Source organism: Bicyclus anynana, chromosome Z, assembly GCF_947172395.1.
Source record: "Bicyclus anynana chromosome Z, ilBicAnyn1.1, whole genome shotgun sequence".
Lineage (NCBI taxonomy): Eukaryota > Metazoa > Arthropoda > Insecta > Lepidoptera > Nymphalidae > Bicyclus > Bicyclus anynana.
The window spans coordinates 14839852-14855303 of NC_069110.1; the positions used below are offsets into that span (position 1 = coordinate 14839852).

A 15452-nucleotide genomic window follows, 5' to 3' on the forward strand; every position below is an offset into this window, starting at 1 on the left:
TTGCGTAAATTATTATTATATTGCATATGCAGTTGTTAAAGGACCGCTTAATTTAGCTACAGTGTAGTGTAACAAGACAAATAACGTGCGTCATAGATTATTACGCCAGAATCGAAACTATAGGCATAAATGGTGACGAACAAACTAAAACTTTTGAATTTGGATTCTCGTATGTTTGTTTCTAAGTCATATTGAAATATATTTCATAAGATGTTATTAACAATTGGGACGATGACCAGGTTTAAATATTATGATTTTCATGAGACATTCAAATAAACAAAGTCAATATTAACTAATTAATACATAAAAAACAAAGTTCGGGATGTTTGTAAAATAAATAAGATAATAAAATTTCAAAATAAAATAATTTTTTTTAACATAATAAGATCTGAAACACAACATTAATTCATACATTAACAGCCTCCGTACATTCAATGTGACATTTTTCAATCAATATGTGAAGTATAAACATATGTGCACAAACAACAAAGATATTTGTAATTTTGCTTTGATGCCCATAGATCATTACATTTGATCTCATAAAGCGATGACGTCATTCTTTCGTGACAGCGCCTTTAGCGAACCGTGGGAGCGCCGCATATTATACATTTAAGACCCTTTAAAAATCCCTGTAGCTCCGAAAGTAATGATCGTCAATAGCTTTGTTAGCATATTTTTCATTTATTATTTACGCTTAAAGATCGAAAACGCTCAGTGAGCGGAAAAATAGCTCATAACGCGTTGTGGTCACAGTAAAACATCAACATGGCGAAATTCGTGTTATGGCTATAATAAAAATGCACATGACGCGTTGTGGCAATCACAGAAAGACCAAATAACGAAATTCCTGTCGTGGCTGACATGCTATTCGAACTAAATTCGATTAAAAAAAAACAGTCTAAAATTAAGTCGCTTCTGCTGTCTATTCGGTACATAAATATTATAGTACAAAAAATATATCAGTGATTAAAAATGTGGCATACTGGCTGTTCCTAGCAGTTGGCGGGCCGTAAGTTCACCCCGGTGGGCAGCAATCAGCGGCGCGGTGCCGTAAAGGTTACGTATTATATATACTAATCATTATAATATTATTAATCACTTTACACTATCCCATATTAGTATTTACATAGCACCCAAGCGAAGCAGGGGTAGGTCACTAGTTAGGAATAGTACATTTCGATTGACTTTTTATTTATCTTTAATGTTTCTCATTTCTATGTGACGAAATATTAAAATATATGGTGTTTTTTTACATAATCGTAGAAATAGTTTCTTTTTTTTCAGTCTTAGTATAAAATATCAGATGTTAAATAAATACCATCTGTAAGAAAATGACCCGAAAAGCCGGCCTTTTCACCAACTTTGACGTATGTTAGCTACCAAAATTAAGATCAAATTAATAAAAATCGCATTTTTTGTATTCTGTAAAGTTAATGAAAATCACAATAATATCAACTGGGCAATATCTATCACTATGAAGTACTAACAATAAATAGTTACTAAATTTTGACTAGCACTTGGCCGGTTATTCATTCGATATTTATACTTATAGCTTGGCAACTTCGTTCGTAACACTCCCGATGGTCCACGTGGGCCTGGGGGCGTGAAGCGAGGAATGAAACCCACGACTCATGCACCTGACTGCCCCGCACGCATGATTTCACACCCGCGCAGTATTATCCCCCGTCGCTCGCATATCATGGGAGTGTCATCAACGAACTTGCCAGACTATAAAATAAATTTAAACAGTTTTCCTTTAAATTTATCAATAATCCATATAATTTGAAAACATAATTATTAGTAATACAACTTTGGAAGAATTGTACCTTCTACTAATCTATTTTACTTATCTTTGCCAGTCGGGCAACTCTGTAATATGAGCGAGTGAAATGTAAACAGTAAACACGGGAACAGTTTGGCGGGAATCGTAGGATTACATGTAGCTCTCGTGTTATTTTCATTGATTTGCTACATTTTAGAGTTTTATTTCATAATGTAGAATGCATTATAATCAATATAGTTCTGTAAAGGTGCACAAGTGAAGTGAACGTTAAACAAAAGTGTTTTAAACGATTAATTCGATTTTCTCGGTGGACTCAAGCAAAAGTTTTAGTAAGGTCTTCGTCTTACTAAAGCATGGCGTGACTTGACTACGACTGACTGACTGCTAACGATGGACGATGGACTATATTTGACCACTTTCGTCCTAATAGGGCAAATTACTTGATATAAATTAGTACTTGATAACTGGCTAAATGTATGCAAAGCCATATTGAAAAAAGTAAACAATATTGTGCCGGTGTGCGCCCAGTGGAGTAGCTGAAAACGCCTCAGTTTTTGCGGTGATTTTGTAGACAAGTAACAAGTCTTTAATGTAATAAATGTTGTTTGTGTAGTCTGATTTTCATAAATCCTTTTTATTAGATACCTAGGACTTTAAACTTAATCCCATATTAGTTTGAAAAATAATCTATTCTAAGGATAGGAAAATAGGGATGATAAATTTATTTATCCACCCGCGTAGTTGCCGTTTCCATGTGAATAAGAAATGCTCCTATTGAAAGAATAGTGAGATCGTATAATAATATTTTTAAAATGGCAAATCTGGATATTTTCAATAGCGGTTCTAATTCTTTTAAAAGTAAAGTTTAAAAACATATGTCGATGAATAATGCACTTTAAATGCATTCTGTTTTTTGTTTTAAATGTAATTTCTTATGTTAATTCCCATTATTATTGTTGTAATTACATTTTTTTTTCTTTCTTTCTTTTAGTTTCGTATTTTTTATTTTTAGTGGTAGGTAGATTTAGTTTTTGTTTCTTTTTTTTTTAATGGTAAATTAAGAATTGTATTAAAATAAACGCATGTTGAGTTAGCCTGTAAGTGGGGTGTACAATGTAGCATATTACTTTTTAATGCATGTTATGTTTAATTAGTCATTAGTTTTTTTGTATACAACGTTGGCTTCCGAATAAATAAATAAATAAATAAATAAATAAATGAAGATGAAATATAGCCAATATCACTTACAAATAAAGGAGCTTTCTAGTAATAAAAAAGTTATCAAAATCGGTTTGGTACATCCAGAGATTACCTCTACAATACTACAACAAACTTTATAACCTCTTTATAATATTTAAAAAAAAGCCCCGCGGTTTCATCCACGTATTTTCTGTTCCCGTAGTTATATAGAGATAAAATATAGCTTAAGACATTCACAAATGACGTGGCTTTCTATTGGTAAAAGAACATTCAAAATAAGTTCAATAGATCCAGAGATCGCCCCCATAACCTCGGAAAATTTATCTCTTTTATTAATATTAGGATAAACTCGCTGTCGCCGCCGTCGTTCGCGGTATCACCAGCGTTGTTCTCGTTCCCATGACAATACAAGGATAAAATATAGCCTTTGACAAAAATAACGTGGCTTTCTAACGTTAAAATTTTTTTAGATTTGGTTTAGTAGATCCAGAGATAAAATATGATCCCATAAACCACATACTACATACATACATACATACCACAAACTTTACCTAAGTATTATATTAGAAGATTAATATTACAGATTCACAGTCTAAATCTGATTGCTGAGTAGTGTATTTTACCAATAAGAAAGCATTTACTAAAGATTCGACTTTCAAAGGGAGAATGTTGGGATGAATTTACTATGAATTTAATTGATTACATTTATTGATGAAACTAAAATACTTATTCACTATTATCCCAATTATCATTGCTACTAGTTACTACCTCACTTGGAGGAGGTGCCGAGACATTGATCTATTAATACAAGGCGTACCTATCATTAAGATTTTTGTTTCTCAGACATTCTTTTTTTATTTTGTGTGTTTTTTCAGTGATGACTAAAATCAACACCACACGGGCTTGGCACCGATATTATATAGTAGATCGTTATACAAGGGGCTAAAAACCCCATTTTAAACGACGTAATAGAAACGAAATAGAAACTGAGTTTTTAATGGGTTTAGCCCTGCGTGTCACACAATACTTTTCAATACGATTGCGAGAAAACAAAATAAATCGGTACAGTATTTAATGTTTTATTTTATTTTAAAATTAAATGTAGGTACAAAATGCTACAACTTTGGATGTTATGGGAGATGCTTTTACCCGGTAACTTAATTTCCGACTACTGTGAAGTTGAATATTGCGTAGGTATAAGGGGTAAACATGGGAGATAATTGTTTAATAAAAATTTTAATAAAAAAAATTCAACCGACTTCCAACTCAAAAATCAGCCTAAACTAAAAAGCAAAAAATAACATCTTACCTATGTGCTACCTTCTGATCAGTTTGAAGGCGGTGCCAAGCCAGTGATGTTTTAATTTAAGCCGTTTAAATTACAAAATTTCTGTGGTTCTTTCAGAAATGGCTTTAATTAAAACATAACACTGGATTGGCACCGCCTTCAAACTGATCAGAAGGTAACATTTTGTACATTTAATTTTTAATTAAATTTAATACTTTCCTGAATTATTTTATTTTCTCGCAATGGTAGTGAAAAGTATAGTGTAACACGCGGGGCTAAACCCATTATAAAATCGATTTTTATTTAGCGGTCCTCGCCTTACTCGCCTCGGCTCGTGCCCTAAAAATACCTCGTATATAATGGGTCGTTTTAGTCCCTTGTATAACAATTTACTATTTTCCCTTTGTAGTTTCGTGGGTATGGTATTGTTTAGAAGTCGTATGTATTAAAAAAAATTAAGTATAATAATGTTTATGTTTGAAATGATTTGTATATGAATTTTTAATATATATCGATGGAACTAGGTTGATTTTGTTTTATGTCTTCTCAGATATGTGCAGTAAACAAATTGCTTAAAGGATACTGATACTTTTATATTTACAAAAAACTTTCTGACTTCTGGTTGTTTTGGATTGTCTTTTCACAAGCTATGAGCCTGATTGTGTCACTATTAACCTAGTAACATAACACTAAGCCTACATACATATATTAGCCTATTGTATAGTCTGATTGTACATTACCCTGGACACGATGGAACTTTGACGAGGTCTCCTTTGATTGAAGGACTGACATCGTTGGCAGAAGCTCTCCAAGCTCTTGTTTCTTCAACATTAACACAACACGGTGTTTCACAACATCCATCGCTATCTATTGATTCGTCTAGAAAAAATAAAGAAAAAAATCTTTATCATATTATTTAGTAGCATGAGTTTACATTTACGAGTAGTTATGATTTAGATCCTTAAATGTACTCGTTATGTCCTAAACCAGTAGTCTTGGCCTTTGGAAGTTTATTTGCAACTCTTTGGTGGTTTCAGCTAAACACATAGGCTATAGGCTTCGTGGGATACATATTCAATTTATTGTATTTGGTTTTAGCATGATTTCCCTTAGTATTTTTGACGGCCTCCGTGGTGCAGTTGTACGACTAGGTACAAATCGGAGGTGCTCGGTTCGATGCCCGGCTGGGCCGATTCAGATTTTCTTAATTGGTCCAAGTCTGGCTGGTGAGAGGCTTTTTTCAAATCAACACAAATTATATTGTGTTGATTTACAGTTGTGTGTGTATGTGTATACCTACTGTGGTTAGTGCGGTTAGTACTCGGCTATGATATGTATTCACCGAGAATCTTGATTTTTAATTTCAAATTAAAAATTAATTAATTAAAGTCGAAAAGTTGATATTTCAAAAGCGCAAAGAGCCTACAACAAATTCAGCCAAGGCTTATTTTTTTTGTTTATCACCATTTTACAAAACTTATCTAGAACTAAGTACCTACACAATCGAACAATCGAAATCTGTGTAGTTAACGCATTAGCATGTTTTTGATCGCTAAGCACCAGTCAATATTTACAAAAATATTAAAACTTGTACCTATTCATTTGAAATTTCTATAAAGAATATTATTATATAAAATATTCTTTCCTTTTAAGAGTTCAAACAATATTCCTTTTTCTATCCATTTATTCCATCTAATTACGGAGAAAAGCTTGCGCTTTAATCTAGATAATCTGTAATTCATTTGACTAATGAACCCCGAGGATAAAAGATAAAAGGGTATTTCAGAAAAAGAGAGTCTGCTATTTAATTAATATTGATTGTATTCAATGGCTGCCGATTGTTGCAGTGAGTGACCCTGTTTACTGCAACCAAAGCAATGGGTTTGGTTACAACAACTGATGAGCGTGAATCTTTAATTGCCCGAGTGGTTTCGTTATCAACCCATATTCGGCTCACTGCTGAGCTCGAGTCTCCTCGAAGAATGAGAAGGGTTAGGCCAATAGTCCACCACGCTGGTCTAATGCGGGTTGGCAGACTTCACCTGCTAGTGAGTTAAGAAAATTCTCTAGCAGGTTTCTTCACGATTTTCCTTCACCGTTTGAGACACGTGATATTTAATTTCATAAAATGCACACAACTGAAAAGTTGGAGGTGCTTGCCCGGACCGGATTCGAAACCACACTCGGAAATCGGAGGCAGAGGTCATATCCACTGGACTATCACGTATCCGAGTGGTTTCTAATTTACCTACTAGTATGTTATATATACATTCATTAATTTGTTATGACTTAAGTATGGGTGGTATTAATATTCATTATTTATATTATACTCGTACTCGTAGGTGTACTTATCTTTCACATTAGTTGAATACTTTTGCATAGCTTCGTTACAGGTTATCTCGTAATTAAAAAATAAAACGCAAAATAAATACAACACCTACTTAATTATCTAAAACTAATTTGAATAGTTTTGAAAATATCTCTATGGTGACCAAGTTATATTTTTTCTTACGACTTTTAATTTTTTTTTACCTTGAATAAGTTTTAATTATGAACGAATGGCTAAAGCCACTTCAGTGGCGTGTTTTAGTTTCTGAAAGAACTACAGTATTTTTTTAATTTAAACGGCTTGATTTAATCACTGGCTTGGCCCCGCTTCAATGTGATCAGAAGATATTATTTATACGATGTTATTTTTCGATTTTTAGTTTAACTTGACTTCCAACACAAAAATATACCTACCCAGGTTGAATTAAAAAAAGTCAGTTGAATTTTTTTATTAAAATATTTATTACTAGGTACTAGATTAAATAATGGTCACTGTTTACTTACCTCTACAAGATCCCAAACGGGAAAGGTTTATAAATATGCCTTCATTGTCGCTGATACTATGACTCGATTGTGGTTTAGTCAACTGTGCGCTGCAGGCTTTCTTCAGAACATTCTGTACTGCCAAGAATATCAGAATCTTTTAATACGTTTAACAATAACAAAAGACCATAGTCATTAAATTTATAATAAAACTCACGTTATACAATGTCAAAGTATGCCCGACTAGTTTCGAACCCATACGGTGCCCTTAATCATGAGCTGGTTCTTGCAGTTTGGCTGGCACTGCGTCACAAGACCCAGGTCATATGACTTAAGGCAACGTAAGGGGTTACGTTGTAATATAAATAGACTCGCAATAGTTTAAATTAAAAAATAAACCAATGTACTTGATCGGTCTCTCATATAGGTATTACATGGTGTATTTTACAAGGTGTATTTTAATACAAATTTACCGTTCCTATGCATTTGATTGTCGAAAAATGGCCTTTTAAACTGTGTGTTCCTACAATTAGACCAATAATTTTTGAAACTAAAAAAATATAAAAGTAGCATGAAATCCATTAGAAAAGGAGTAAATATGATAAAAATGAAAGGAAAAATTAATTACAGTCGATCCGAGTTCGGGAAGTGGGAGTGAAGGGAAATGATTAAGGGGAAAAAATGGTTTATCTTTATTTCTGGAAAAACTACAAGTCCTATGGAAAAAGATTAAATAGCAAAGTTGTAGGTAATAAAAAGATCTACAACTTTTGTATTCACAATTTTTTCACATAACCTCAAAATTTAGGTGAAAAATTCAAATAACCAAGCTTTTGGATTTTTATTTTTATCTCTTTCAAAAAAAAAATTTTCTACGAAATTTGGTGAAAGCTTACCTTATTATGTCCCAAATACACTGTAATTTATTTGATTTAAAATATTAATTTTTTCGCCTCATTTTAACTTATATCAAAAAACCATCCTAATTTTCAATAGAATATTGTCGCGTCAAAATATCAGACTATTTTTCCAACGACTTTTTGTTCGTCAAAAACACTACTTTCCGATGGTGTAAGTAATATACATTGCTATAAAAAATCTTCTCGGAAAATTCAAAAAATTTACTTCACAAGAACCATTTTTTACCCTTATACAAACTTTTTTCCTTTCATTTTTATCATTTCCCTTCTTTTCCTAATCTGTTTCATCCTACTGTAATTTTTTTCACTATTTACCATTTTTAAAGGATTCGGCCCTGGTCTAAACAGGGCTGGTTTAAGTTTATTTCCATAATGTGCAGATTTAATATCTGGTAATGTTGGCTTAACTAATACTCACTCTGTAGTGCTTGGTGTCTGGTATTGAAGGGCGACTGTTACGCCATCTAGTGCCAGCTTGCCGCTGCAAATCACAGAGTCTGTGATGCGACCACGAAGTATTTAAGCCACGAAGTTCTTCAACTGCTGCGATCTATATATTTTATATATGTTTTCATATTAAATAAAATTTGCCTATTTTAGGGATTGTAATTTATAATTATTAGGTTACTTTATATTAAGTAGATAAAACTATTGTACTTTTGAAAAGTCAAGTATGTGTACCGGACAGGGCTTTTATATCGTTTTAGAAGCTAGACCTCGTTAGATGTGACGGTAAACTAACCAGCAGTTGCTCTTTTTAAAAAATCATGCCTTGAAAATAATTTCATGACATGAAAATCATGAACGACAAAAGTAATACATTATTTGTATTTTTTTTGTCGTTCATATTGTTGCTAAAATATACGAGTATTTGAGCAGGTAGCCTGATCCTTCAACAGTTACTATCATCTATACTAGTTAGGTTAGATAGATAGAGCTGTGTCAGTATTGGTACACTTCTTTTGTGTAGTTCTTTCACTACTCCGTGTTCAAAAGTTCAAAGTTCGCATTCACAAGTTGTCTAGAACATATTACTTGAAAATCAAAATAAAGATAATAAATAGATGATAATATAAAATGTTTAGTTGTTACCTCTCGCTTATGCTCTTCCTCAGCTTCGATGGCTCGTTGGTGGAGAAGTTTTATGTCCAACTTCCTAACCTCCTCTGCTTCTCTTGCTTGACATTCTTTTTCCTGATTAGAAATAGGTATATAAAATCATGATCTCTAACAGCAAATAATATATGGAACACGGAACGGACGCCCTGCGGTTTCAGTCGCGTAATGCCCGTTCTTGTAGAAATAAGTAGACAGAATATAGAATATGTCGCTCGATGCTAATAAAACCTTTCCATGGGTGAAAGATTTTTGAAGTTTGCTCCTTAAGAATCGATATTTTATATATGCCCCCGGTATAAAAAATATGGGCAGTAAAATTCGATGAACGAATTACAGCGTTACGTTTTTTGTGCGCAACCTATTCTGCGCATCTTTCATTTTTCAGGCGTAAGTATTGAGACGTACATAGTGTATGCTGCATGGCAACATACACCTATTTAGACAGTCGATCTAAAAGAGTAAACTCCATTCATGCGTCGGAGCTGACACGCATTTTTTTTAATCGGTTTGATCGGTCTTGAAAGCGTAACAAACAAATTAAATCACTTTTCCACTTATAATATAAGTATGAATATGATAGATGTCATAAAAAACAACATTTGTAAAATGTAGCAATTCTCGAAACTCAGTTGATCTAACCCTTAAAGGCTACAATGATTTTGTAAACCATTAGGAGTGCAATGGGTAAAAATACACCTGGTTTTAATTATTGGAAAAATATGTAAATAAACATATAAAGTAGCCTATAAAAAACGGTCCTCAAAATGATTATAATCTTGAAGGATTTTTTTTTTTTTGACATTTGATTAATATAAATAAATAAACCTTTAATTTGACACATTGCTTATCCTTATATCTTTCACAAATCATTTTTTTATATCTCAATGAAACCTTTAGTCCATTTACTCATTCCGTAGAATTCTGACATTTCTATTTCTGTTTCCGGTGTTTCTATATGTAAAACACTTCCCATAAAAAAAGATGACAAGTTCAACTAAAACGAAACTTATTCTTTCGATTCTAAAACTGAAATTTATACAGACTTAAGTTTCAATTTAATTATAAATCAATATAATATTATCTTAATTTTAAGCAACACAATTTACAAAATATCAAATTCGATAGAAATGACGTGGGGAAAAAATATCATCAACTAGCCAGACCAGGAAAGACAGCAGATTTCACAAACCTTTTTAATAAATTGAAGTATTATTTGCGATGTTATTTTGGACTCTATAAAAAAATTTATTGAATTTACGATCAAATGCAATTTCCATAGCTTTATAAACACCGTTTATATACCACACAAATATAGAAGCCCAGACAGTTTTTATTTGTTAACACTAGAATCGCCATCATCACAATATTGTCCCATCCGCAAGTTTGTTTGTCTGTAACTTTTTTTTTTTTTTTTAGGTCCTTGGAACTTATTGACTTTCACTTATTTATTGCATTTTATTATGTTTTTAATTTGAAACCAATAATATTTAATATATACTAATATTTATAGAGGAAAGAATTGATTATTTGTTTGTTCGTTTGTTTGCATTAAATAGGCTTCAAAATTTCTTTCTGCTAATAAAATATTATAAACACGTGGGACAAAAGCAGCCCTGCGACGAGTCTAAGTACAACAGTTAGAACTGCCATTGGACTACTTTTGTCCCACATGGAATCTATAACTATAATTCGATGTTCAATCATCTTCATAAATATATAATAAATTCATCATAGATTTAGCAGTACAACACAGTATCACTATTCTTTGTTTACCCCCTGCGAGTCTGTGCAGTTCACTGCAAGCTCAACTCAATCGAGTTGGTTTGGGTCTAGCAGGGTACGGGTCATGTGGCGAGACCACCACCTAATTAATAATGTTGATTCTTTTTACGTTTAATATTGGGGATAATGATGATGATGTTGATGAAGATGGCGATATTGGCCACGACTATGATGCTAATCGATAAATAGAGCTTTCTTTAATTACTTCTGATGTTTATTTTTTCCTAACATAGCAAAATAAATTATTTTAATTATACTATAAAGTGTGCATTATTTGGATTTTTTTATTAAAATTACTAAATATTTATTTCTGTAATAAATTTAGGTGAAATCAATTTTCATATTAAGAATGATTTTTTAGTTTGGTTTGATGAAACAAACAGCAGAAAAAAGGTTTGTGACAACTGAAATTTCAAAAGTGGAACCGGAAATAAAATTGTCCCAATTCCGCCGAATTAATAAATAGCCTATAGTAATCTAAACAAATAAATATAACGGAGATTATAATATACTGGAAGTAGTATTATCGTCAATATTTTATACATCTTCTTCATCAATATCGTCATCAACAAAGTTCACTTCCTCTGCCAACCCTTCATACATTGCCAGATAAGCGTATTCTACCTTTCAGTACCTCAATCGATCGATCTAAAATAAAAATAGACATGATCTCTTATCTTCGCGGACAGGCGCCGCCGGTGAGACGATTTTCTCGGCCTGATTTTGTTTAGTGACAGTTAAGTGCGGCTCAAGCATAACTTTTGCATTTACTAGTTAAATTTGAACATAATTATAACCACTGTTAACAATATAGAGAAACTCTGATTTATTCAACTCCGAATCATTCTCTGCAAATATAACAATGTAATCCTATATATGTATTTACAAAGTTATTAATGCAAAACTGGCATGAAATTTTATTTTTTTCTAATTTTTCCTTTATTCATACACTAAACACTAATTGTATTTTACGTTTTTTTAACGCCCATTGAAAAAAACTTTGTTGCGAATGAGGGCTTAGAGTTTTAGGCAGGTTAGGCAGTGAGTGACAAAATTAGGAAACTTTGATGACCAGTTGTAATTCTTAAACTGCTCGTTTATAGATATAGATCAATGCGAACCTTTTGCATTTGTCTTTCATGTTCAATTTTTTGTTGTTCCAGTTCTTCTTCTGGAATTGGTGGCGTTTCATCTCCACTAGATGTATGTTTCGCCCCTAGAAAGAACCAAAGAAAATAAAATATTAAAGGTGGACATAAAGTGAAGCACCAAGATGCATCCTTATAATTTGCGGGTAAGCAAAACTTACATTGTTTTATAGAATAATCAGATATTTTTTATCATTGACATCTAACCATCATGCATGTAATTGTTTAATTTTCGGTATCATGTGTCTTTTTTCCGATTTTTGTGTTATCTAAGTAATTAAATGTAATAATTTAATTGATATTCCATTTTTGAAAAAGGGAAAAAACCAGAAAGGACCATGCGATTGCCCTTTGGGATTTTAAGGGTACCTATGCTGTATGCTGTACTTATGTTTTAGTGGTGACAAGGTTGATGGGTTGTAAACAGATTACAGTTCAATATCAATTAGCATGATCTATTTTATCTCATTTTCTTTTTTATTTTCTATAGCTACATACTATGCCATAGAGTCTAAATACATATAATCATTACTAATATTTTTATTCTTCTATCATCTTGAGTGCTATAGTGGTAATATATATGAACTTTGAATTCATTACTAATGTATGTATGTATATATATATATATATATATATATATTATCAGTCGGTAGGTAGGTCCATTTGGATGGCCATAAATAAAATCTAGTCAGTCATATATATATATATATATATATATACCTACCGAAATATTCTTTAAATTGTACATACACTCAGGTATTAGCGTAAGCTTTAGCGTTATCTATGTTCTGTGCATACACTAGACCTGACATTATAATATCTGAGCTTTAACTGAACATTTATATAACTTAACCGTTTTCTATGTCGGTTGATTTTTTTATTAAACAAAATTGCAAAATATTTTCGCTAAACTGAAAAGTAAAAAAATAACATCATATGTGCTACCTTTTAATCAGTTTGCAGGCGGTGCCAAGCCAGTGGCGAATTAATTAAAGCCATTTCTGAAAGAACCACGAGTAAAAACTTTCTTAACATCCAAAATCACTATCATGCAAACGGCTAGAGTCAATGGATAACATCTTTGCATCTTTGTGATCGTCTTTGCATCTTTGTGATCAGAAGGTAGCACATATGTATCACATATGATGTTATTTTTTGCTTTTCAGTTCAATAGTGAAAACATTTTAAATTTTTTAATTACGATGTTGTTTTTCGCTTTTTAGTTTAGTGAAAACATTTTTGTGATTAAGAAGTCGGTTGAATTTTTGAAATCTCGTCCTTTTTTTTCATTTATCCATTTTTACTGATAACACTTATGTTGCAAGTATAAAAAAATATTAGGCATTTAGATTATAAATCCTTAAACCACGTCGTTATTTTCTTATGATTACAAAGTTGTTCTAGTTACAATCCCGATTTAAAAAATACCTAACGCTTTACTTGCATACAAAATTTCACTCCCCGTATACCCCTACGAAGTATAATTATTCAAAAAAACATGGAATGTATCATAACAGATGAGAAGTTCCCTTAACTGTTGCTCGTCTTCATCATCAGACACTAAAAGACATTCACAACTCATCTAGGTGAATAGTTATTATCATTACAAATTAACTAAGCCTAACTACAAGGTTAAGTGCAAGCCGTTAAGAATTTCCCTTAACTGTCCTTTGTCTTCATTACCAACCCCTTAATGACAGACACAACATAAACAATTAATCAATCCCAATCTCAAGGTAACCACTGTAAACCGTTGAGGAGTTCTCTTAACTACCCTTCGTCTCTATCACCACATCACATCGAATGACAGTCACAACACATCAACATCTAGATTTAAAGTTCTCATCAATACAAATTAATCAAACCTAAACACAATGTAACTGCAGGCTGTAACGATCGTTGATTTCCCCTCGTCTGTATTTCGGCTACATCATCAGATTGACTGCAGACCGTCATTAACTTATAGTGCTTCAAAATACTTAATGAAATAAATAAGAAAAGCACTGGCCGCCCCAACGGTTTTCGAAGGCTTCCCTCGATTTCTTCAGAATTCCATCATCACATGGTACCACTACCAATCACATGGTACCACTCTCGGAATATCTCCTTTCCCCCAAAAAATAATCATCAGAATCGTTTCGTAAACGACGAAGTTATGCGCGAACACAAATTAAAAAAAAACAAATATACACAATGTACATACGGTCGAATTGAGAAATATCCTCCTATTTTTGAAGGCGGGTAAAAATAAAGTGTTTCGAAAGAGCCTAAATACACAATAGCTTGAAGAGTCATTTTTATTGTTTGTATTAAACTTTTTAAGATAACAAATGGATTTTTGACTTAAAAGAAAAATTAAGCAGAAGTACGTTACGGTGCATGTTAAGCATGTTACGGTATTTTTATTTATGAGTACATACCAGTAGGCGGGTGGTAAGAAATCCAAAATTGGTGAGCCAGTTTAGAAAAATAAATTGAATCTTTATAGTGATCAAGGCTATACAGCTTCCGAGGTTGAAACCGACTGAATGTGTAAACCGTGAAAATTTATTCATAGATGTTTATTTTCACGGTATCGCGTATAGTGAGATATTGGCAAACGTCCAAAAGCTCCATATTCCTAAATCTGTGTTCCAATCAGACGCTCTACATAAACTAGATGGACAAGTGAAAATTCACCATAACGATCGATAAAACTCAAAATATTATCTATACTAATCTACTCGTATACTAATATTATAAAGCTGAAGAATTCGTTTGTTTGTTTGTTTGTTTGTTTGTTTGAACGCGCTAATCTCAGGAACTAATGGTCCGATTTGAAAAATACTTTCAGTGATAGATAGCCCATTTGTCGTGGAAGGCTATAGGCAATATTATATTTTTTTGAAAAATTAGGGATCCTTCCTGAAACTGCAATGCTGTAACCCACGGTGTACAAAAGTTTTGTTTACATGGAGTGCGCTGCAAAACTACTGATGTTTGAATAACATAATTTACTACAACTTTGCAGAACACATTATTTTCTACAAAAAGTGTAGCGACAGCATATATCTATCTACTATACTTTAGCAGATATAGTACCTTTTGTACTTTAATAAATTATTTAAATCAAATACTAAGGTTTACGTCATTATTTACACAACTAAACTTAAATCCTTATATAAATTAATTACTTAGTAATCAAGACGATATTATAGAGATAAGATTTCCCTTTTACAGTGTGTTAATTAGTCATATAGCTTCGGAGATAATACAAAATTTCTAAAAGGCGCAAAAATTCCACTAAAAGACGCCCCACGGTTTCACCCACATAGTTCCTGTACCCGAAAGAACACGGAGTAAAAATATGCCTATGACACTCGCAAACAACGTAGCTTTCTATCGGTGAAAGAATTTTCAAA

The 15452-nt window shown here is 32.4% G+C and overlaps 1 protein-coding gene across 4 annotated transcripts in view; it reads right to left on the reverse strand.

Moving 5' to 3' along the window:
* Positions 1-14558, reverse strand: part of LOC112057664 (voltage-gated potassium channel subunit beta-2) — a 49844-nt gene extending 35286 nt beyond the window's left edge. For all 4 annotated transcript variants that reach the window (XM_024098158.2, XM_024098157.2, XM_024098156.2 and 1 more), the window contains exons 1-6: positions 14472-14558; positions 12025-12119; positions 9095-9196; positions 8421-8552; positions 7104-7215; positions 5012-5150 (exon numbers count right to left, since the gene is read on the reverse strand). In XM_024098158.2, coding sequence (XP_023953926.1) covers positions 5012-5150; positions 7104-7215; positions 8421-8552; positions 9095-9196; positions 12025-12033 — 494 coding nt within the window. In that variant the 5' untranslated portion in view covers positions 12034-12119; positions 14472-14558. The remainder of the gene's footprint in view (positions 1-5011; positions 5151-7103; positions 7216-8420; positions 8553-9094; positions 9197-12024; positions 12120-14471) is intronic.
* Positions 14559-15452: the final 894 nt, after the last annotated feature.